Consider the following 23,951-nt stretch of genomic DNA (forward strand, 5'->3'; position numbering starts at 1 on the left):
AATGCGCATGCGTTGAACTGGTCCGGCACTGGAGACATGCAGGAGATTTTCAAATTTCCCACAATTCAGTCTCCGGTGCTTGTATTTGGATGTGGCTGGGCGGCCTGGTGACCCTGAAATGCTGCAGCCCAAGGCCTTGCCACAAATCTGGGCCTGACTGTGGAAAGCTGGTAGAGGTATAGGGTCTATTATACAGAATGTTTGGCATCTGGAGTTTTTGCAGAATAATTTCTGTAATTTTGATCACCCCACGGGCCACAAACAAAAGCAGAGACAAAGGAATAATGTATTCTGTTGCCTGTATATCCTGTACCCTACAGCATTTGTCATGATCCTTACCACACTGCGGTTTGCATCCAGCAGCCCTTCTCTCAAGCAGGGATGAATTAAATAGTGGCAGGAACTAGAAGAGGGGTTCCATTATTTTATAAAGTAGGGATGGCCAACTTATTACCTACTGGTTGTTATTGCAACTACAAAGGATGCAGCCCCCCCCCCCTCCAGGATTCCAGGGGGTTAAGAATGCCTGATGGAAGCTGACTTATAGGCAGTTTAATTGAAAACAAGTGTTATTCACAAATTTAGGGCAGAAAAATGATTTTCCTGTGGGATTCAGCATCCTTTAGTTACACTATACTGTAGCTACTGCTCCCATCTGACTGAGCTGTCACAGTATGAGTCTGTCATAATATAGTTCAGTCGCACTTGTTGCACATCCAAAGCCATGTGTTTTCAAATGAAGGCTTTTTAACTACATATTCTCCAGTGTATGTCATGCCTGGCTGTAAGTGCTGCAACCCAAATGACTGCTGTCTGGACTCCTGTTAAGGATTGTCACCTAGTTGCTATTTTTCTGGCCTGACTGGTAAAAGTGGTACTTGAAGCCAATGCTATCAATGCAGAAGAAAGATAAAAATAAAAGGGCAGATTTTTATACCCAGAAAACGTGCCAACCTTATACATATAGATTGTATTATGGCACCGCCTATAGAAATGCCCTGATTCATGTCCTGTAATAGAATTAAGCCTCGAGGTCTGTTTAATGTTCTCTTACATTTTGTTTGAATTGTGCCTGTCTCTAATGCATTTGTGCAAATCCCAGTGCTGGTTCGTTTTATTTCTATTGTCAGAGGGACAATAACAGACATCTCCTTACATATCATTTTTTTAAATCATTATTTCCTGGGCTTTATCGCACATACGTGGGGATGTGTGAGGTAAAAACGACTCTTTTCACTGGGAAATATTAGGGATATGAAAGGTTTATTGCAGAGCAATGTGTAAGGAGGACGTGTTGCTGCGTCTGTCTCCAAGCAGCTCAGGCAGGGGCAGTGCCTCTCAGGGGTATTTGCGCTTCTGTGCAGAAAATAGATGAAATGAATAAACGAAAGCTCTAGGTGTGGCGGTTATCAGACGTGCTTGTATTGCTTCAATGAAACGGCATCTTTATATCTGCTGAGTGAAAGACAAACGCCAAGCCAATGCGCTGTGAATGTGAGAGCAATGTGAAGAGGCGGGAGCGCTGCACTAGAATCAAGCCATTAAACACAAAAGTGGATGCCATGCATAGAAAACCATGGTGTATATTATTACCTCATGAAGTCAGGAAAATAGCGGCTGTTAACCCGTTCCTAGGCCCCTTTCCACCTGCTCTTGTCCAAGGATGGGCCGGAGCGAGTAGTAGAAAAGATGCTGTTGTGGAGAATGGGAGGGGTCCCTGGATGAAGCGTCACACCGTGTGCTCTGAGGAGACAGTGGGAGGATGGATACACACACACACACGATAACAATACATTCGTGTGGGGGGAAAACTGACACAGAACAACAGAATAAATGTATTTGGGGTGCCAGTACCCTTTGCAGTGCATTGTATGGTGTTGTCAGTACTAGCCCACCTCTTGCTGCATAGAATGTATTTGGGTGTTTAGTGATGTTTCACCGCAAAAATGATGCCCATAGACAATGGGTTAAAAGACTGGAGTGTAAACAATGTTTGGTCACCCATAGACTTCAATGCATTTCAGAGAAATTAAGCCATTTGGCAAATTTTCCGCGAAGAGAAATGGGTCAGATTCGCCCATCGCTAGACTTTCTACCTCTACCAAGTGATATTGGAATTGCTAATGTTTAGCCATATTTTTGGCCCCATACACATTACTGGATTTGGAGTCAAGGGGCAATGTTGTTCCATGAAGGCCCAGATTTGTGGCGAGGCCACAAAGGCCAGGGCCTAGGGCAGCAAGCGTCATGCTGCCCAACCGCTTTCTGAGGAGCACTGGGGATGTGCAGCCTAGGGGCACCCACACAGAAAATCTGGCCCTGGTTCCATGCTTGGCTAGCTTTACACTCTTGAACTGGCCATACACAGGCTAGCTGCCAACTAGATCCCTTCAGACAGAGTTGCAGCTCATTGACCTTTGTATGTGTCCCTCAAAAGGTCCTGCCTGGCCCAAAATTGCCCAAGTTTAAGGTCTCATCAGACAAGTGCCACATGGATATGCTGACACAGTCCTTGTCAGACAGGCTTCAGAGGTCGATGGCATGATTTGACTGTTGGCCTATCAGTCCTATTTGGCTCAGCATGCGAGTAGCCACTCATTTGGTAATCTCACTAAGAAGAAATAATCTCCATGTATATTAATTCAATGGCACTTTTTTTTGATTGCTTTGTAACACATTAAACACAACATTGCTTCCTTTTGTCATTATAAAGCAATGTAAACATGAACACAAGTAAAATCGAACTCACCAACAGGCTAGTCAATTGAGAGGGAATGGGATTTAATACACTTTAAACCATAGCACCTCTTGAAGAATGTAGCTGAAACTACAAAATTAGCAGCAGTAGCACCCTCTCCTTCTAAAAGGAGCAGGAAGACAATCGCTGGCAGTCGTGCTCTATGGAAGAACCCAGGGCCAGAGCAGTTTTCTGCTTATAGAATCACTGACCCAGGGTGTCAAGTAAGGAAATACAATCACTTGGGGTGCGTAACTTATGGCACCCCCAAGTGTAGCAACACATTTCTTCTCCTGGGTTTTTTTTCTGATTTACAGATATTCCTGTAATTTGGATCTTAAGTCTCTTATAAAATCATGTAAACATTAAATAAAACCCAATAAATTGGTTTTGATTCAGTTCAGATGATTTCAGATTGTTTTCCCAACTACTTTCCATTTGTGACCGTTTTTCTAGTATTGAAGTGTAAAGCTTAATTTTTCACCTTCTAAAGCAGCTCGGGGGTCACCAACTAAATCGATACATTTAGTTGATACATTTGTTATCTTTGGCCCTGCTGAGCAAAATCCCTGAGTTTCATTACAGGCAGCTGTTAGAATTGATACAATAGTTTTCAATATTCCACATATACTGCTGAGAAAATATAATTGTATCAACTAAGCGGGTTATTTACTAAAATCAGAACATTTACGGGTTTTAGTAAATAACCGCTTAGTTGATAAAATTATTTTCTTAAAACCACTTTGACCAAACTCTCTTTCACCTTCCTACTGTATTTATCAGTACATTAACTGTAAAAAAATTAAAAAAAATCTAGTGCAGGGAAAAGACTAAAATCATAAACAAATACAAATTGTACAAAAACTCCTGGTTTTTTTTTTTCCCACCCGAAAATGACAAATTCTTTGGACTATTGTATGAAACCCAGCTCAGATCATGATATCTTCCAACTGTAAATGGGACATTTGCCATTTACTTCTACATGACCACCTCAGGTTTGAGATGGATTATTTTTTATTTAGACATTTAGCAGCATGAGGGTATAATAAATCTTGAAAAACTAGTTTTTTTTCTACAAAAAATGTTTTCTCCTTTTAAAATTCCAAACAGGAAAGGAAAAAATATATAAATTGTAACCGTTCAGAATGCTCCTGGATCACGGAGCTGCCAGACTAAAGCACTAGAGACAGGAATATTAAGTGGGTTATTTAGTAAAATTCAAATATTTCTCCACTTCACCCAAACTCCCATCCATAGTTTGACAATATTTATTAATAAATGAACTGGCAAAATTTTGGTCCTGGAAAATCATGAAAAATCCGAATTGTACGATTTTCGGATTTGATGCCCCGAAAACCACAAATTTAGATTGTATAAAACATCTGCCATTGACTTCTACACGACCGTGGCAGGTTTAATATGGAGTATTTTTACTTATAAATATATACTTAATTATAGCTTAGTCTAAGGTTCACCTTAACCATGAAAAACTAATTTGTAAATACAATTTCAACATGGGTTTTATTAAATTTCATTGTTTATTAATTTTTAACTCTTATGGAGCATTTTAAACATTTAGGGGCCGATTCACTAAGGGTCGAATTTCGAAGTTAAAAATACTTCGAAATTCGACCCTCGGATTGAAATCCTTCGACTTCGAATATCGAAGTCGAAGGATTTAGCGCTAATCCTGCGATCGATCGATCGAAGGATTTTCCGTTCGATCGAACGATTAAATCCTTCGAATCGAACGATTCGAAGGATTTTAATCCAACGATCGAAGGAAAATCCTTCGATCAAAAAATCACAGGCAAGCCTATGGGGACCTTCCCCATAGGCTAACATTGACTTCGGTAGCTTTTAGCTGCCGAAGTAGGGGGTCGAAGTTTTTTTTAAAGGGGAAGTACTTCGACTATCGAATGGTCGAATAGTCGAACGATTTAACCAATTCGATGGTCGAAGTACCCAAAAAATACTTCGAAATTCGAAGTATTTTTCATTCGAATCCTTCACTCGAGCTTAGTGAATCAGCCCCTTAGTATTGGCCTCATAGGAAGAAAGTCATTTTCTGGTATAGTAGTATCCATCCATTAGCTTAACCTTTAGGAAACACCTAAAAACTGTATCCAGCCAAAGGTAAATTAAAAACCAGTTTTTAGGTGCTTCTGAAAGGGTAAAGCCAATTGATTTATACTACTATAGCAGAAAATCATTTATCCTAGTAGGCAAATACTTAGGGGCAGATTTATCAAAAACAGCTTTTTCCCTGGTTAAGGTGAACTGTCCCCTATAAAATATATAGTGAATAAAGTACCCCCTCTTGTAAAATAAGGATATTATAAGTTACAGAGGAGTTTCATGACCATATAAAAACACGAGGCCGAAGGCAGAGTGTTTTTATACAGGTCATGGAACTCCGAGGTAACTTATAATATCCTCATATTTTACAACTGGGTGTACTTTATTAATTATAATACACAAATTTTAGTGAGTCATGTGACAGAAATTACATCACTACTCACCGTTTATAACTGATGACATCACTACTCACCGTTTATAAGGATATAATTTACAAGATATTCATGGCTTTTGTGTATTATAATGTTTTCCTTTACATGCAAGGGCAATCAGCCAAGACAGTTCAGAAGTAAACTGATAAGCCTCTGACAATAGTGAATTTAAGAATGTCAGTATGCACACTATCTGATCATTGGTCATGCCAAAAGTCAGCATGGAATGTGGTCTAGAACCAATGGTTCTTGCTGAATTGGCTTAGCAGGAAAGGGTTGTTTGTGTTGATGTTTCATCTGCACTAAAGCAGCCACACATGGTGAGATCTGCTTACTTGCCAAGGTTGCCAAAGAAGATTTAGCCATGAGTTGGGCATTCAGGCAGATCATTGGCTGGGGCAAACATTCAAATAATACAGAGGGACCGATGGAGACCCCTAAGACAGGCTAATGCAGTCCTTGACAAACAGGACTATCCAACTAGTTAAGTGTGGTAATCAGTGTGCCCCATACACAGGCCAATAAATTGTCAACTCTGGAGGGAGGCGAGGGATTAAGCATACCTAGAAATACCATAGCATAGAAGCAGCAGGTGCCTGTACTAAAAAAAACACAAGATGATTGGATTTAGTGAATGTATACACAATGTATAGCAGAATCCCACATACTATGCCAATAACTAAAATTACCTACACTGATGAAGCAGGTAAAATTACATTAATGTGATTGTTTTTTAGTTTAATATATTTGCAACTATATTCATATACCTCAGTTTATTTACCTACCCAAAGTCTAGCCCTTGAAATTACAGCAAATGATCTAAAAATATGCAATAATAGCAATAAAAGAAAGGTATACCATAAAGAAATGTTTTATTAAAACAATATTATATTAACATTAATGTATAACCTTAAAATCATAATATAATATCAAAGTCACACAGCAAACCCCAGTGATCACTTGGGAATCTGCCACAGTCCAGCTTTTCTGTGCCAACAAGGTTAAGAAACTGGGGGATGACTTGACTTCCTTCCATAGAAGCTCTATACAATATACGGTCAAAACGCAACCTGCTAGTATAGCAAGCTCTCAGATTGTTGTTCAGTTTTGTGTCCCAGGTATAGCGACAATGCTCAGGCTTACCCAAAAACTCCCAAACATCCAATATGGTATTTGGCAGACCTCCAATTTTAGCCACCTTAAAAGGGGAAAAAGAAAAGTAATTAAGTATATCAGCATTAAATTTCAAAACAATAAATTGGTTACTCATTATACTGGAGAATCTTGTAATAATCCTGACAAGAAAAGATTAGGGCTATTAATGCCGAATTCAGGACTTAAGAAGGACCACCTTTTTAAATGCCACTTTAGCATGGGCATTCTACATTTTTACATATAACCTAGTTCTCTAGCTAATTCTATGTACAACCTTAATCTAAACTAGTAGTAAGCAGTACTGGCGCCTAACAATCCCGACCTTCCCTCGGAAGCGGAGTTTCATAGGGGAAGCCAGGCAGGAAACTGCCGTTGTTGCTCATTACTGTCATTCCTAGATGATCAGGTGGCTTTACTGTAACAAAATGGGTCATTTACAAAAAACCCACCCAAATGATTCAACCATTGATTCTCTTTCAACTGAGTAATATTATAAATGTTTATAATACGATTATCTATCCATCTTTCTATATAATATTTGCATATGCCTTTAGAAATGCTACAAAACAAACCATTTGTTACCTCCTGATCTCTCAGATTTGTATCTCCTCCAAATATTACAGTAGCTGAAGGGGGAGCATCCATCATCTTTTTAAGCACAGTGTCCAGCTGCTTTAATCGCTCCTTTGAATGATCTTTGGTGCTTTCTAGATGTGAAGTCATTAAGCATATACTATTGCCAGAGATGTTCACCTTGTAGGAGGGAAAGTAAAACAAGATATCTACAAGAATCTATATGTTAAACCAACTAAAAAAATAATATTACTTTGCTTTCCGTCTCAAAAACAAGAAAAAAAAAACAAAACACAAAAAAAAAAACTTTGTGCATTGTGCACTGGCAGGTGCATTTTCTTTAGCAGTTCCATGTGCTAACTATGGCATCCATATTAAACTCCAACACAATAGGAGTGGAGTATTTTGCAGAATACCAAGCTGTTCCTCCAGGTAAACTCGCAGCCAGCTTTGTTTTTATTAGTAATTGTATCTATGCCCCACTGATTTGGGTAGTAATATAACAGGGCCCAGATTGGTTACTCACTGGATGGAATTTGTGCTCTACTCTGGTCAACTACAGAACGTGGGTTAGACCGAGCCCTGGGACAATGGTGTTTATAGCAGCTGGTCAACACCACAGCACGCGATAGACAGAGCGCTGACTATTTATTTCCGTGTTTCGTGTACAAATTGTAGCCAAATATTGCCTATGGCTGTCATTTAGCCTTTAAAACAGGGAATTACTTATAGATGTATGTTAATTGGCTGGGGCTAAAAGCTCTTTGCTATTTCACTATAGCACCTGAGTTAAGGTCAAGTGCACCATGGTCTTATTATTAAAATGTATTTATATAGCGCCAACATATTGCGTAGCGCTGTAAAGTAAATGTGATTATACAACTAAATCAAATGAATTTTATACATAAAACATATGGAGTTACATACATCACAATCAATACTGGTACAAAAGGTGAGGAAGGCCCTATGCAAAAAGAGCATACACTCTAAAGGGAAGGGAGTAATACACAAGGTGTGGGAGTGGGCAAGATCGAATTAAGTGGGTGAGAAATGTGGTATTGTATGTGGTGTTGCATTTGGTAGTTTAGAGTGAGGGTAGGCTTCTTGAAAGAAGTTCGTTTTAAGAGATTTCTTGAAAGCAGAAAGGTTGGGAGAAAGTCGGACAGACTGTGGGAGAGAGTTCCAGAGGAGGGGTGCAGCCCTTGCAAAGTTTTGCATGCTTGCAGGTAATGAGAGAAGAGTTGAGTAGCAGTTCAGTAGAGGAGCGTTAAGTGCTTTGGTGAATATATAGAGATGAGTTCAGAGATGCAGGGTGCGGCAGAGTTATGAAGTGCTTTGAATGTCAGGGTCATTAATTTGAATTTGATTCTGAAAGGTAGTGGAAGCCAGTGCAGGTAGAGATAGCGGACAGGCAGGAGGAGACGAGAGTTCTGGGTTGAGATCAGGAGATGAGAGATAGATCTGAGTTTCGTCAGCATAGAGTGGAAACCATACGAGTTGATTAGTTTGCCGAGGGAGGAAGTAGAGAGGGAGAATAGTAGTATTACTGAGTCGCATGTTTACTGAGGACTTGATTTTAAATGTAGTACAAACTGAAAAATGCTAATAGATAGTGTAGGAAGGAAATTATTCACAGGTGTATGTGGCTGAAAAGCTCCCAGCTTTCCCACTAGAGCTCCTGTGCTAAGGGTAAGTGCACAATGGTCTCAATGGTTGCTGGGGGGACATGATTTAATATGCACTACAAACTTATAATGCTCAAACAGTGTAGGACTCGCGTACAATGAGGGGCCTTGACGTGGCACGTGAGCTTTCATATTTTGGCCAAAGTGTGGTACGAACACCTAATTTTTTGTAATTATTTTTTATACATTTTTACAAATATTGGCTTTTTATCTCTTTTGTCAGCTGGTCAACTCCAGAATGTTGGTTAGACCGAGCGCTGGGACAATGGTGTCTACGGCAGCTGGTCAACGCCACAGTGCGAGTTAGACCAAGTGCCATCGATTTCTTTCTGTGTTTCATGTACATAAATCTACTCTCTGGCCTATAGATTCCTTAATGCAATTTCAAGTAGCTTGCCTGCAGGGCTGCAAAGTTGCTTTAGCAACTCAGGTAAGATTGAATTGTCCACATGACTTTTTGGAGGGTTTCAAACCATGTATTTTGTTCTGGTTATCCACCAAAGAGAATAGGAAAATGCAATGAAAACATTCCTGGTGAAGGGGCTGACTAACATATGGAGGAAATGTCTATATAAACAAAACACATTTTTAACATTACCCCATCTTCATTCCTTTTTTTTTTTTTTTTTTACTTCTCAAATTTTCCCACCAATTTAATCTCCTTATTCTACTTTTTCTCTCAATTATCTAGCTTTCTCATCTTTCCCTCTTTTCTACCCAGACCCACTTTCTGCCTGACTTTCCTTTATACCTTTCCCCTTTATGCTGGCCTGGCAATACTTTTCACCCATCATTTTTTATTGCCATTCTTTATGGCATCCACTTCTCCGCTCTTTTTTTCCCCCCCATCACATGCATCCACCCTCATTCACATTTTCTTAAAGATACTGCTCCATTTAATTATGTTCCATTTCTTGACACTTGGACCACAGAACATCGACAACTCGAAACAAATGCAGAATACACAGTTACCAGAGTTAGACCATCCTGTCCTAAGCAAATCATATCTCTCTGCTGCTTTGTAAAAGAGATACGTCAAAAAAAGATGCAGATGTAGAGGCACAATACAATTAAATATTTTACAAAAGAAACAAACCCATACATACTTACATTTGCTACAAGCAAATTTCTCATCATTAATGTGGATGGGTATGGTACAATTTCTTGACTAATTAACTTCACCCTGCTTTTTTTCAGCATCATAGCAGTAAAGTATTCATCCTCATTACCTATATTAATAAGGGACAAGCAAAGAATTGCAATATAACAATTAAAGGACAAATACATTATCTGATTGTTTCAAAGGTAGTATTATGCTTCTGATCTTAAATTTAGATCCCAATTACTGGTATTAAAAAAAAATGTATTTTCCTGTATTTAAAGGGTATTTCTCATGACAAGGAAGGCAACATTTTCTCTCAAAGTCACAGGGTCTGTATTTGTTTTGGAGCTTGATCAACATTCAGCACCTTTTTGTAAATGAAGAGCAAAAAGGGAAAGTTTTGCTCATTGATCCAGTTCCTTCCACTATTCAGGGAGGTGGTGGCATTCAACTCTTTGCATTAAAGGATACTGCAAAATAGGATGCTACAAAATCCCAACTTGTGTGCAGGCAGTTGGTATCTGACCTTTTTATTTATTTGCCTAAAACTATGGGCACACAGGCTGAAGGCTCCAGCTGTTGTCAGTCTGTGTATTTTTGCAGGCTGAGAGGAGCAGATCTGCTCAGTACCCCTGCTCCATTGATTTAAATCCAATCGGCCTTTGTGCACTCACACACAGCCAAGCATAAAAAAAAAAAAAAAAAAAAAAAAAAAAGTAAAGAGAATGATAGAAGGTGACCGAAGGTGACCGTACACCTTTTCCCTAAAGGGATACTGTCATGGGAAAACATGTTTTTTTTTTTTAAAAACGCATCAGTTATTAGTGCTGCTCCAGCAGAATTCTGCACTGAAATCCATTTTTCAAAAGAGCAAACAGATTTTGTTGAGACTGATTCAGTTACATTAAGTAAGAGAAATAACAGCCTGCCAGAAAGTAGCTCCATCCTCAAGTGCAGGCACAAGTCACATGACTGGAGCAGCTGGGAAACTGACAATATGTCTAGCCCCATGTCAGATTTCAAAATTGAATATAAAAAAAAAAAAAAAAAATCTGTTTGCTCTTTTGAGAAATGGATTTTGGTGCAGAATTCTGCTGGAGCAGCACGATTGACTTATGCGTTTTGGGAAAAACATGTTTTTCCATGACAGTATCCCTTAAGTTAAATTGGCTAGGGAAAGAGCAATCTGCAGAAACATTTGCAAAGGCACTAACAAATACAAAAAAAAGATAGCTTATAAACTAATAGACAAATTATTTGACACTAGCCTTGTGTGAATAATTTTTTTCTGGATGATTTATATAGCCTTTAACATGCTAAGAAATTCACAGATATGCGCAGAAAATTGCAATATACCTGTAATAATTTTGTAGCTGACGGCCCTCTTCTTCAGGTACTCACAGTATGGTGGAATAACTTCCTGCAAAAATACTACATCTGGAGTGTACCTGTTGATACAAGCAGACAGGTTTTTGTATTATTGTAGTTAGAATGTTAAAATAAAACAATACACTCATTACTTTCATTCAGTAGAAAATCCAAAGGAGAACCATCTTTGTCACAGTTTCATCGGCAGGCAAAATGGTAGCTTAAGACCATATGCCTCAGACACCTGTATACTAGGTAAATAGGTTAACAAAGAATAGTTAAGCAGGCAAAGCAAAAACACAGCACCAGACAGACAATAAGGGGCAGATTTAGCAAAATGTAAAATTAGAACTCAAACGCACTCACTTTCTTTTCATTTATATGGGTTTTTTAAAAGCATATTTATCAAACGGTGACCTCCATACAATTCTAAAATTCCCATAGGAATGAATAGAACATGGGTGAGTTTTTCTGTGGGGAGGTCAAATCTCACACTTTGATAAGTCTGCCCCTATACGTCATATCTGGTAATGGTGGCCACAGCATAAATAAGTTGTTGGATCACCACAACTCAATCCAGTGGTGGTCAAAATAGCAGTCAGCTTGGGTTTGGCCTATGGCTCAACAGCCAATGAGTGGGAAAGCACTAATTTTGTGCATTTTAGCCTGTTATTTCATTTAATGAAACAACATTTAAGAAAAACTAAAAGGGGATGCCAAAGGTTAGGCATCCACCAATGATTATAACTGCTTATCTCATACCCTGGGTCAGTGCTCCTGGGGTACCTCTGTAGAATCAAATCTGCTGTGATCTTCTTCCTCCTCTGTCTTCTTTCCTCTGGGCACAGGCAGTTGCATGCGCAGTAAGAAAGAAAAGATGGCTTGTATACCCCTAAGTTGGTTTCAATTTACTGCACATGTGCTTACCTGAACACGATTGAAGAGAAGACGGAAAAAGCCAAAGTGGATGAAAACGGTGGGCTTCAGCAATACCCCAACCAGGTGCAGTTTTTAGCAAACAAAAGTGTTGGCCTGGGGTATCAGGCAATTGATTTTAATCACTGGAAAGTGCCTACAATTTTGGCATCCCTGAGGGATTTAAGTGTTGTTGTTCTTGAACATTGATACATTGAATAAGTTTACCAAGTTCTACCAATGTTCTTATTTAAAAATAAATAAATAAATGCACTGGCCTGAAATGCATTTTGTAAGACTGATATTCTTTTAGTCCAACATAAATTGTGATAAGAAATTTACTTTTTAATGCGATTATGCCAACATTTTCAAGAAACGAATATGCTTAGCTGGCTTAGATCTCTATACATTATTTCAGATAGCTTTTTAAACATTTGATGGGAACAAACAGGACTGGTACTTACAGGGCCAAACAGGAACATACAGCACGAGCCCTCTCTGCAACGTTTGATTCATCAAGGCCATCTATATTCCATGTAAGAAAGGTAAAATGGCTCTCATCTTCTTGTTGTTTCACAGTAGAGGAGTTGCTGGTAACAGCTTCTGATTTGGTAGCCACCAAGTCATCGCTAGTCAAGTCAATACTAGGTTGAAAAAAAATTCAAACATTAAAGGAAAACTATACCCCCAAAATGAATACTTAAGCAACAGATAGTTTATATCAAATTGAATGACATATTAAAGAATCTTACCAAACTGGAATATATATTTACATAAATATTGCCCTTTTACATCTCTTGCCTTGAACCACCATTTCGTGACTCTATCTGTGCTGCCTCAGAGATCACCTGACCAGAAATACTACAACTCTAACTGTAACAGGAAGAAGCGAGGAAGCAAAAGGCTGAACTCTGTCTGTTAATTGGCTCATGTGACCTTACATGTGGTTTGTATGTGTGCACAGTGAATCGTACGATCTCAGGGGGCGGCCCTTATTTTTTAAAATGGCCATTTTCTATTTATGATTACCCAATGGCACATACTACTAAAAAATTATATTATTATGATAATGGTTCATTTACATGAAGCAGGGTTTTACACATGAGCTGTTTTACTCAGTATCTTTTAATAGAGACCTACATTGTTTGGGGGGTATAGTTTTCCTTTAAAGAAGAATCAAATCCAGGGTTAAACGTGTAGCAACTGCACAGTTCAACACAAAAATTGATTGATGGTTATAGAAGACAGAATCCTGTAGTCAGTCAGTCAGTTACTCATGTAATACCTGAAAATAGGTCAGGATTCACACAGAAAAGCCCTGATGTCCTGATTATGCAAAAGCCTGAAGGTACCCAGTAGAGGTAATTACATAGTAGCATACAAAGTAAGTTAGAATGAAACTTCCATCAAGTTTAACCTTTTAACTCTATTTTAAGCTGCCTAACTGCTAGTTGATCCAAAGGCAAAAAAAACCATTTGAAGCCTCTCCAATTTGCCTCAGAGGGGGAAAAATTCCTTTCTGACTGACTCTGTACCAGTCCCTGGGTCTACTTCTGCTATGAGCTACAGTATCTTCCATAACACTGTATTAACTCACTTGCTAAAAAGCCATCCAACCCTTCTTAAAGCTATCTAATGCATCAGCCTCTACGACCGATTCAAGGAGAGAATTTCACATCTTCAGAGCTCTCAATGTAAAAAAAACCCCTTCAGAATATTTAGGTGGAAACTACAATTCTTCTGATTGGAATGGGTGACCTCAAGTCAGCTAGAAAGACTTACTGGTAAATAAAGAATTAGAGAGATTATTATATGATCTCCTTATATATTTATACATAGTTATATCACCGCTTAAGCGCCTCTTATCCAGCTTGAACAACGCCAACTTGGCCAGTCTTTCCATACCTTTTACCAACTAAGTTGCCCTTCTCTGTACCCTCTTTAATTCAAGTGTCCTGTCTGAGCACTGGAGACCAAAACTTTATGGCATATTATAGATGGGGCCTTACCAGTGCTCTATACAGTGTAAGAATGACACCTCCTTCCGTGAATCTATGCCCCTTTTAATACAGCTCAAGACCTTATTTGCCCTTGATGTTGCTGACTGGCATTGCTTGCTACAGCCAAGTTTATTATCTACAAGGACTCCAAGGTCATTTTCCATTATGGATTTGCCTAGTGCAGTCCCATTAAGGGTATAAGTGGCTTGGATATTTTTACACCCCAGGTGCATGATTTTACATTTATCAACATTAAATCGCATTTGCCATTTAGTCTGGCAACTAAGTGGCAAATGCCACAAAATGGCATTAGGGGAGCCAATTTAATTTCTTTTTATCAGAAGGGACCTCAACTCTAGGATGGGAGTGGATGTGATCTACTTATACTTTGCCAAAACATTTGATACAGTGGCACACAGATGGTTACAAGTTAAATTAATGAATATTGGCCTGGAACATAGTATTTGTACCTGGATAGAGAACTGGCTCAAAGATAGATGACAGAGTGTGGCGGTAAATTGAACATTTTCTAATTGGACCAGGGTTGTTAGTGAAGTGCAGCAGGGCTCTTTGCCTTTAAACTTGCGCTTATTAACAACCTGAAGGCAGGCACCGAGGCCTTAGCGCCCCCCCCTTTAGAGGCCTTTCATCCCTGTACCTAGCTAAAATGTATTGTAAATTCATGGAAAACCAGAGTGAATTTTTCTGTTTAGTGGGACTTATTGCAAGGAAATGCAAACCAATTAATATAGAATGGAGACTTGACTGCAACAATTACACTTGCCATGCGTCAGAGGTAACTGCATGCATCTCTTGCTTTAAAGGGTCTGCTAGATCAGCTGCAGGTTTGTTTTGTAAGGTCGACTCCACCCCAGGCTCAAAGTAAGAATTGATCGCCCTCTGAAAAAACAATTACAATGATTAATTACTTTAATATATTTTTAAATTGATATAGTTGACCTCATTTGTAAGGGAGTGTAAATTATGACATGAACAGCACTTGCGTTAAACTCCCAGCACATTGCCTTTAATATAAAACACAAGACTTGTGCAGTGATTTGTTTCAGAATGAATTACCCTCTGATGCCAATATTCATAGGACAGTTGGAGAATAATTTTCTTTTTTCATCTTAACATTTAACTCTCATCATAATATGCTTCAAAAATGGTTTCCAGCTTGATACCAACTTGAAAATATTAATGGGGAACTCCCAACAATTTTTTTTACATATTGAAAATAAAAAAAATGTCATTCAAAGCAACTTTTCAACATGCCTTAAAGGAACAGTATCACCAAAAAATGAAAGTGCTTTAAAGGAATGACGATATAATGTACTTTTGCACTGCACTGGTAAAACTGGTGTGTTTGCTTCAGAAAAACAACTATAGTCTTTGTCAGTGGTCCCCAACCAGTAGCTCGCGAGCAACATGCTGCTCACCAACCCCTCGATGTTGCTCCCAGTGGCATAAAAGCAGGTGCTTATTTATTTTTTTTAATTCCTGGCTTGGAGGCAAGTTTTGGTTACATAAAAACATATGTACTGCCAAACAGAGCCTCCTGTAAGCTACCAGTCCACATAGGGGCCAATCACAGTTCTTATTTGGCACACACTGGAACGTTTTTCATGCTTGTGTTGTCTCTAATTCTTTTTACATTTAAATGTGGCTCACATGTAAAATAGGTTGGGGGACCCCTGGTCTATATAAACAAGCCGCGGTGTAGCCATGGGGGGCAGCCATTCAAGCACAGAAGATAACAGATAAGTACTGAATAATCCCATTGTATACTACAGCGCTTATCTGTTATCTGCTGTGTAACCTGTCCCTTGCCTCCTTTTTTCCCAGCTTGAATGGCTGCCCCCATGGCTACACAGTGGCTTGTTTATATAAACTATAGTAGTCTTTCTGAAGCAAACACACACTTTTTACCAGTGCAGTACTACATTATATTTACATTACTTTAGAACACTTTAGCTTTTTTGGTGTTACTGTTCCTTTAAAATGTATCATTGGTTTTAAACACAAGTGAAATTGAAGACAGTAGTTTTGCACGGCTTGTTCAGACTATTAAACACTGTAGCAAAAGCCAGCCCTCCATATTCACACGATGCCTTGTACGCTTCCTCGCAGGTTTATCAGCTGGCTTCAGCCGCCTCGTTTCAAAAGTCAGAACCAGCACATCAGAGAACAGAAATCGACAATTATTTCTTTTTAAAGCAATTACATTTACAAATTTAACTTTAAAAACATTGAATATGTTTAAAGGAAAAGCAAACCCAAAAGTAAAGAAACCCCTACACAGACCCCGCTGCCTCCAGCCTAAGTGTTACCCAGTGCAGCGGTGCATGTTCACTTGGAACAATTTTCTATTATGCGACAACTGCGCATGCACCGAAATGCACGAAAATTGCAGAAGCGCTGGTCTCATTATGAAGATTACGGCTGAAGATGGCGTCCGTGAACTCCGATGCCTGAATCTGCACATAGTGGTAAGTAAAAAGTTAGGGGCATTTGCCCAGGGCAACACTGGGGGAGGAGGGAGAGGGTCTATGTAGGGGTTTTTTAACTTTAGGGTTTGCTTCTCCTTTAATGAACATTGGAAAGATGCCTTGGACTATATTTTCATAGTTATTTTTAATAGAGAATCTATTACATGAAGGTTTTTGTTAGTGCATACTCTGGAAGGAATGCTAAATGATTTAGGCATGCAATACTTTCGACGTACTTCCATATCCCAGTCATTCTCAGCTAGGAAACACTGCGCAACTGCCTCATCACAACCCGTGATAGAGGCAAACGCTGAACATTGTTTGGTCCTCTCATTGGCCACCACTGCTTCCCCAGTCCCAGTCTGTACAGCGCCTGCTTCTTCCACTTCCATTCCTACATGGGTCTCCACAAGCCCGTCAGACATATTGAGCAATCGCTTCACCACGCCTACTTACCTATACGCTTCCTCTTTACAACCGCAGCCTTCTAACGTCTCAAAAGACCGCGATATAAATCTACCAATCCCCGCCTTCGCTTTATTATCCCATTCTGATTGGTAGATAACGCTACACCTTTGAGACGCACGCTTTGATACAGTGGAACGCACGACGTTTCAAGTGAAACTAAAACTAACTGGAACATACTGCAAGACTTAGAGAAATAAACTGAAGAAAGTTGTGGCGCCTATATAAAACGCTTCATTGGAGCTTTGCCCACAGTAAAATGTAAGGCTTCCCAGACAAGGAATTACTGTCAAATATTCCAGTGCCCCTTTTAAAGATGGCTGCATATGCCTCCGAATAACAGGGGATAGTTGTAGAGTGACTGGAGGGCTGGGACTAGAACTGCAGCATGCGAAACTAAGGGAGGTGTTCGCTATAAGTAGAGGTGACCTGAAGTGACAAGTGCTTTAGAAGGTTCCACAGCGACGGAAGTATTATTCTCTTGTGGTTCGGGTGAAAAGTCACACAGCTATGAGTGCAATGGCAACGAGCACCCTACGGGCGATTTTCAAAGCTTTGGGCGATGGCCCCGGATACGATCGAGTTTTGAGTAAGGTATAAGCATACACAATAACCATTTTATTCAAAATATCAGTTTATCAGTTACTTCCTAGGGTCATCCTTCTCCTTCTGTAATCTCAAGTAAGTCCAAAGGTATCCCTTCAGCTGTTGTGTTCAGCTACAAATTGCCTTTCCGCTGACTAGAATGTAAATTGCAGGCGGGATGGCATTCGGAAGGCTTCGTTTTCCGAAGTCGAAGTTGCCTCACGAGGAAACTTTGCCAACAGCTGACGATAAGTTGGAACCCACTTGATGCAGTGTTGCCTAAAAATGTTGCTTGCAAAATAAAAAACCAACCCAAAACACATATGGAATAGAAAAAATATTAGTTTGGGATCCCAACTGTCTTGGGGCATGCAATTTGACTGCTAGAATTCCATTTGACAGGATCCTGACTGGGGACTCCTAGGGGGTTACTGTTTTATCTGAGAAATAAAAAACTTTTTATTTTGAGATTTATTAAACTCAGATGGTGTTAAAAGTCTGAATAAAAAAGTATTTCCAACTCAGACCTGCCGAGTTCATGTAGAAGTCAATGGCAGATGTCCCGTTGACATATTGAGGATATCCTGATCTGCGCTGGGTTTTGTTCAAATTCGGGAAAAAACGTAGGATTCTGTTGTTTACATAGAGCCTTTTCCTGCACAATAAATTGATAAAGTATGTGCGGATTTTTCAGAAAACCGTGAGAACATTTCGGATCTTGATAAATAACTCTCTTAGATTTGACATTTCTTGCCATGCTGGGAACATGGGGAGCAGCAAGACCAATGAGCCCTGGTAGGTTAATGGTTATACCAGACCCACACATCATTGTTTGTTAGAAGCCAGTAGGGATGCACCGAATCCACTATTTTGGATTCGGCTGAACCCCCGAATCCTTCATGAAAGATTAGTCTGAAAAACAAACCAAATCCGAATCCTAATTTGCATATGCAAATTAGGGGTGGGAAGGGGAAAACATTTTTTATCTCCTTGTTTTGTGACAAAAAGTCACGCAATTTCCCTCCCACCCCTAATTTTGCCAGGTTATGAAAGTTTGAGCACATTTTTATTTTTAAATGTTTAAATACGAATTTCCTGGAGTCCAGCAGGGAGTAGGCACAAAACAGCAGCATCCTACATAGAAACCAGGGCCAGAGCCCTAAGGACATGATCTGCCTTCCCACACTTTCCCTCCCTTGTGTCTCTCTACCAGTTGCTTGCTTCCAATCCCCGGTCCCAACCCCTTTGTTCCGCCTCCTCTCCCCTCCCTCTTGAGGCTCCCTCCCCTTACAAGAGAGCTGCTCTGAGGCCTGCCTGGCCCACCCGCTGCTGTAACTATGTGCCACATGCCCGCCCCCCTCCTCCTGACTCAGCGTGATGTCACTTCCGTGTTCACGCAGGTGCAGCTTGACCTGTAAGTGGCAGCAATGGGGGACCAGCGGTGGCGGACTAGCGGCGGCCGGCAGAAAAGGTCCCCTCGGATCCCGGCAGCAGTGGGGGCCCTTCATTGCGGGGTCTGCAGGGGCCTTCGTTACACCACTGGGTTATGTATTATCATTTTTGTTTCACTTTTTTTTATCAGTATTACAGGTGTGCGACCTGTTATCCAGGATGCTTGGGACCTAGGGTTTTCTGGAAAACAGATCTTTCCATAAATCTTCATTCCTTAAGTGAAGTTATGTCAAGGCTCTGTTTTATTACTACAGAGAGAAAAATCATTTTTAAAAATTTGGATTATTTGGATAAAATGGAGTCTATGGGAGATGGCCTTTCCATAATTCTGGATAACTGGTTTCTGGATAACAGACCCCATACTTTTTTTATATTTTTTTAAATCCCCAGATACTATATTCTGAAATCCGAGGTTTGTGAGGAAACCTTTGCATCAGTGTTTGCATGACCCTTCTCACAAACGACATTGTATTTATTTAAATCCGTGTTTTTAATTTTCTCCTTAGCTGAACCTGGTGTCTGCTGCTCCAGGGAAAATTGTCTGTGAACTCCAAGTTGAAGAAGAGCATACAAACAAAGGAGGCACTTTACATGGGGGATTGACTGCTACTCTAGTCGATACAGTTTCCACAGTTGCACTTCTGCACACAGAGAGAGGTGCTCCTGGAGTCAGTGTTGATATGAACATTACGTAAGTTTATGAGCTATGAAATAGTACTTAATAAATCAGTGTTCATTTCTTGGGTAACATCACACTCTGTATTATCACATTGCAGTGTCATCGTTATCTTTGGGCTCTTGGGCCTAACCTTCTGGGTGCCATTTTAAGTTCTGCAAGTCTCTGGCTACCAACCAGTAAGCCCTGTATGTGTCTCTGTACAGACGAGCACTTCCATGTTCACTGTGTAACATGGGAGGCACATTTATCAAAGGTCGAATTTCGAATTCATGTGAGTCTATAAAATCTCCCCTAAACTCCCATAAATTCAACCAATTGAAATTTATTTCAAATAATCAAATTTTTTAACTCGGGGTAAATGTAATGGACCCGAAAACTCAATCAAATTTGAAAAACTCTGTCAAACAACTCAAAATTAATCCCTGGACGTCTCCCGTTGACTCAAACAGCGATTTGGCAGGTTTTAGGTGGTGCAAGGTTTTTTTTTTAAAAACTCGAATTGAATTTGAATAAATCCTTGTAGAATTTGACCGTATTGACCATAAAAAAATTCGGCTTTTCAATTCGACCCTTGATAAATCTGCCCCATAAAGTTCTACAGTGGAATAGCATTGCTTGTGAATTATTTATAATAATGTTCTTGATTTGTTCTTGTAATTGCAGGGACACCACTTTTTAGCCTTTTCTATATAAACCTCTTCCCACACAGTTGGTAAACAGTAGTGCAGCCCTCCAGTTATAGCAGCGCATTAGCAGATGACATTTTCACACCTGCCTGATCAATGAACTAAACAATATCCATGGTACACATATAGTAATTGGGATCATTGTAACAACATACACTTACCGAAAATCAGTACGTATATATGGCTTAGCGTGTATGTTCTCACTTTATTATGTGCTAGGGTTACTATCCCTTTACCCATTGCTCCCAATGTATAATGCTCTCTGTATACAGGTATGGGACCTGTTATGCAGAAAGCTTGGGACCTGGGGTTTTCTGGATAATGGATCTTTCTGTAATTTGGATCTTCATACCTTAGGTCTACTAGAAAATCATGTAAACGTTAAACCCAATAGGCTGGTTTTGTTTCCAATGATGATTAGTTATATCTTAGTTGGGATCAAGTACAATGTACTGTTTTATTATTACAGAGAGAAATGAAATCCATTTTTAAAAATGTGGATTTTTTGGATAAAATTGAGTCAATGGGAGATCGCCTTTCCATAATTCGGAGCTTTCTGGGTAGCGTGTTTCTGGATAATGGATCCTATACCTGTACTACCTAACCCTAGGCTTCAGCTGCCTCCAAGGTTTATCCTGCTACTTTCATGTACTTTTCAACTACAGCTTAAGTATTCTGTGGTCTTAGCACTGTCTCTGTTTTAATTCCCTTTTTTTTAATAATTAAAGGTACATGAATGCGGCAAAGATTGGGGACTCTGTACTAATCACAGCTCAAGTTTTGAAACAAGGAAGAACACTAGCTTTTGCAACTGTAGATTTGACTAATAAAGATTCAGGAAAACTCATCGCACAAGGACGACACACAAAGCATCTTGGGAACTGATGCAGTTGTCTTATCAGGACAAATTAACCTGCCTCAAAGTGTAATAAATGCAGTAGTAGTGATGGAGGTCTCCGGCAAGAACATTTGTGTTACTAAGCTATTATTTTGCTGCACTAAGCAGGAACATATATAAAAGTTAAATCCTCCGAAATGGTTGTGTGTTTTCTGTAATAAGCAACATATGATAAAGCTTTGATATATATGCACTTATACAAGTGTCTTGAAAGCTGTGAAAATTCAGTCTGGCAAATTGTTGTGATTATTTTTACTCTTCAATAAATATGCCCCCTAGTGGTGCTTTGACTGCCACTGCAAGTAGCTGAGGTCAAAATTACAAGTGCACTGCACAATGATGGAGTGCAAACCACCATTATTATTATTACGTATTTATAAAGCACCAACATATTCTGCAGCGCTCTACAATAAATAGATTTATACATTGAACATACAGAATTACATACAAAGCAACAAATACAAGAGGTGTAGACGGTTCTACCCTAAAGAGTTTGCATCTATAAGACATGCAGGAGGAAGATTTTCAGTATCCAAAGAGATGGAGCCAAAACACCTCTCTTTGATTGCACATGGGGAGATTTGTTTCCTGTAGTTAAATGTTCATTACTGTGATCTCCAAAAATCTCCAGAAAAAGACTTTCCATAGCATACCAATAAGATCACTGCAGGTTAACCTATTACTCACAAACTATACTTCTAAATGGAGTTGCCATGTTTCCATAAGTTTGCAAGTGTTGGGATCTTTATCAGAAAGCCCTTCCTTTGCAACCTGGTCAATATAGACCATATATAAATGAAAATCCACAAGCACACCATTAATTTGATCTGTGCATGGGCAATGTTTCGGCCCCTCTGGATCCCTTATCAAGGCTTGATGTTCTCCTCATTTCAATGGCAGTAATAATGGTGATCATAATATCATGTATTTGCATATTTCACATGTGAAAATAGTAGGTAATTCTTAGATATATCTCTAGCTCAAATATCAGAAAATGAGTAGCCCATAAAGTATAAATTATTAGAACATCAGTTTAGAGAGGATTCAACATGTATTATTCAAACCTCAGACGTTTAATTTATTATTTTTAAGTCCGAATGCCTTTTTTTTTACTATAAAATCCTAATTTTTAGTGAAAGAAAAAACGTATTTTTTGGGATTTATTTATATCCACAGAATGGGAAAAAGTCAGAATCCGAAAATCCAGCAGTTCAGACCTGCCGGGGTTGTATATAAATCAATGGGAGAAGTCCTGAAGATATCCAAAGATTTCATGTTTTTTCCGGGAAAAAATCCAGAAAGAAAAAAATCGTAGTTTTTGGGTGGAAAATCCAAAACAGTTTACGTTTTTTTCCCCGCACAGGAAATTTTCGGGAAAATGTATTGATTAATAAAGGGAAATAACACGTGTGGATTTGGTCGGAGTATATTTCAGAAATAAATTCAGATTTAAAATCAGATTTAAAAACCCCCTTAGTTTGGTTTACTCTTTGTTGTTGCCTAGAATCGAACTATTCGGTCGAATGATCCATCGATCAAATGATTTTTCTACGGCCAAAAAAACATAGGAAAGCCTATGGGGACCTTCACCATAGGCTAACATTGCACCTCGGTAGGTTTTAGGTAGCGAAGTAGGGGGTCAAAGTTTTTTTTAAAGAGACAGTACTTTGACTATCGAATGGTCGAATATTCGAACGATTTTTAGTTTGAATCATTTGATTCGAAGGTCGAAGTAGCCTATTCGATGGTCGAAGTAGCCAAAAAAAAACCTTTGAAATTTGAAGTTTTATTTATTCCTTCACTTGAGCAAAGTAAATGTGCCCCTTACACTCAACCAAAAGTGGACGATGACAATGGCCCTAAAGATTCCAGTACATCCACAAAGACATGGCTAAATAAAGTAAGGAATGTCCACATCAAGGCGTGTATTTAATTTCCACTGAGATGCTGGGGGGGGGGAGATTTGAAATGGGCTGCGCATGCAAATAACTCCAAAAGCATAACATATCTGAAAAGGTTGTACATGGAGTAGGAAACATTTCTCCCTGACGATTGCAAGGTCATTTTTTTTTTGTTTCGGTACATCACCTTTATCTTTATGTACTGTGTGAATGAAGATCAAATATTAATATGTCCACATATGTTCAGGGTTGTTCACCTGCAAACACTTTTTTTCAGTTCAGTTGGTTTCAGATAGTTCACCAGGAATAAAGAATTTTTCCAATTACTTTCTATTTGTGACCATTTTTCTAATATTGATGTGTAAAGTTAATTTTTCACTTTCTAAAGCAGCTCTGGGAGGGGGGGGGGTGTTGCCAACTCTTTAACTGTTCTAAATTGATACATTTAATTGATACATTTAGTTGATACATTTGTTATCTTTGTCCCTACTGAGCAGAATCCCTGAGTTTCATTAAAGTGGAACTATCGTGAAAATGAACATTTAATATAAGCTTCCTTATACTGAAGTAAGAAACTTTCTAAATACAATAAATTAAAAATTCTGCATTGTCTCTGAAATAACCAAGTTTATATTCATTAAACCTCTCTCAGCATCTGATTCTCTACATTCAGTTTTCATGCAGCAGTTGGGTGTCAGATGAATGATCCAACATGTCTTTTAGGTGGGCTCCCTTTCCTAGCAGATGAATT

At 39.1% G+C, this 23,951-nt stretch overlaps 3 protein-coding genes across 4 annotated transcripts in view; 1 reads left to right on the top strand and 2 right to left on the bottom strand.

Annotated features, from left to right (window-relative positions):
- kiaa0319.S (KIAA0319 S homeolog) overlaps positions 1 to 1,751 on the bottom strand; it is a 32,774-nt gene extending 31,023 nt beyond the window's left edge. Inside the window, exon 1 of the mRNA XM_041567762.1 lies at positions 1,594 to 1,751. The gene's annotated coding sequence lies outside the window, so the exon portion shown is untranslated. The remainder of the gene's footprint in view (positions 1 to 1,593) is intronic.
- A 4,351-nt stretch (positions 1,752 to 6,102) lies between these two features.
- tdp2.S (tyrosyl-DNA phosphodiesterase 2 S homeolog) lies at positions 6,103 to 16,984 on the bottom strand. Of its 2 annotated transcripts, none has more exons than XM_018268531.1 (7): positions 16,771 to 16,984; positions 14,824 to 14,945; positions 12,510 to 12,689; positions 11,119 to 11,210; positions 9,771 to 9,889; positions 6,985 to 7,155; positions 6,103 to 6,445 (listed from the first exon to the last, which is right to left on the bottom strand). In XM_018268531.1, exons 1-7 carry the CDS (start codon positions 16,957 to 16,959, stop codon positions 6,164 to 6,166), a joined length of 1,155 nt encoding a protein of 384 aa, XP_018124020.1. In that variant the 5' UTR covers positions 16,960 to 16,984; the 3' UTR covers positions 6,103 to 6,163. The 2 variants fall into 2 exon arrangements, with proteins under 2 accessions (XP_018124020.1, NP_001092156.1); NM_001098686.1 differs by having other exon boundaries at positions 14,830 to 14,945; positions 16,771 to 16,983.
- Positions 16,985 to 17,464: 480 nt separating this feature from the next.
- Positions 17,465 to 21,595, top strand: acot13.S (acyl-CoA thioesterase 13 S homeolog; the record flags this gene model as incomplete). The annotated part of the gene is given in 3 exon segments (NM_001114782.1): positions 17,465 to 17,593; positions 19,543 to 19,727; positions 21,130 to 21,595. Coding segments are annotated over 3 exon segments (426 nt in total). The 3' UTR covers positions 21,287 to 21,595.
- Between the last annotated feature and the right edge of the window lie 2,356 nt (positions 21,596 to 23,951).

Source organism: Xenopus laevis, chromosome 6S, assembly GCF_017654675.1.
Source record: "Xenopus laevis strain J_2021 chromosome 6S, Xenopus_laevis_v10.1, whole genome shotgun sequence".
Taxonomy (NCBI): domain Eukaryota; kingdom Metazoa; phylum Chordata; class Amphibia; order Anura; family Pipidae; genus Xenopus; species Xenopus laevis.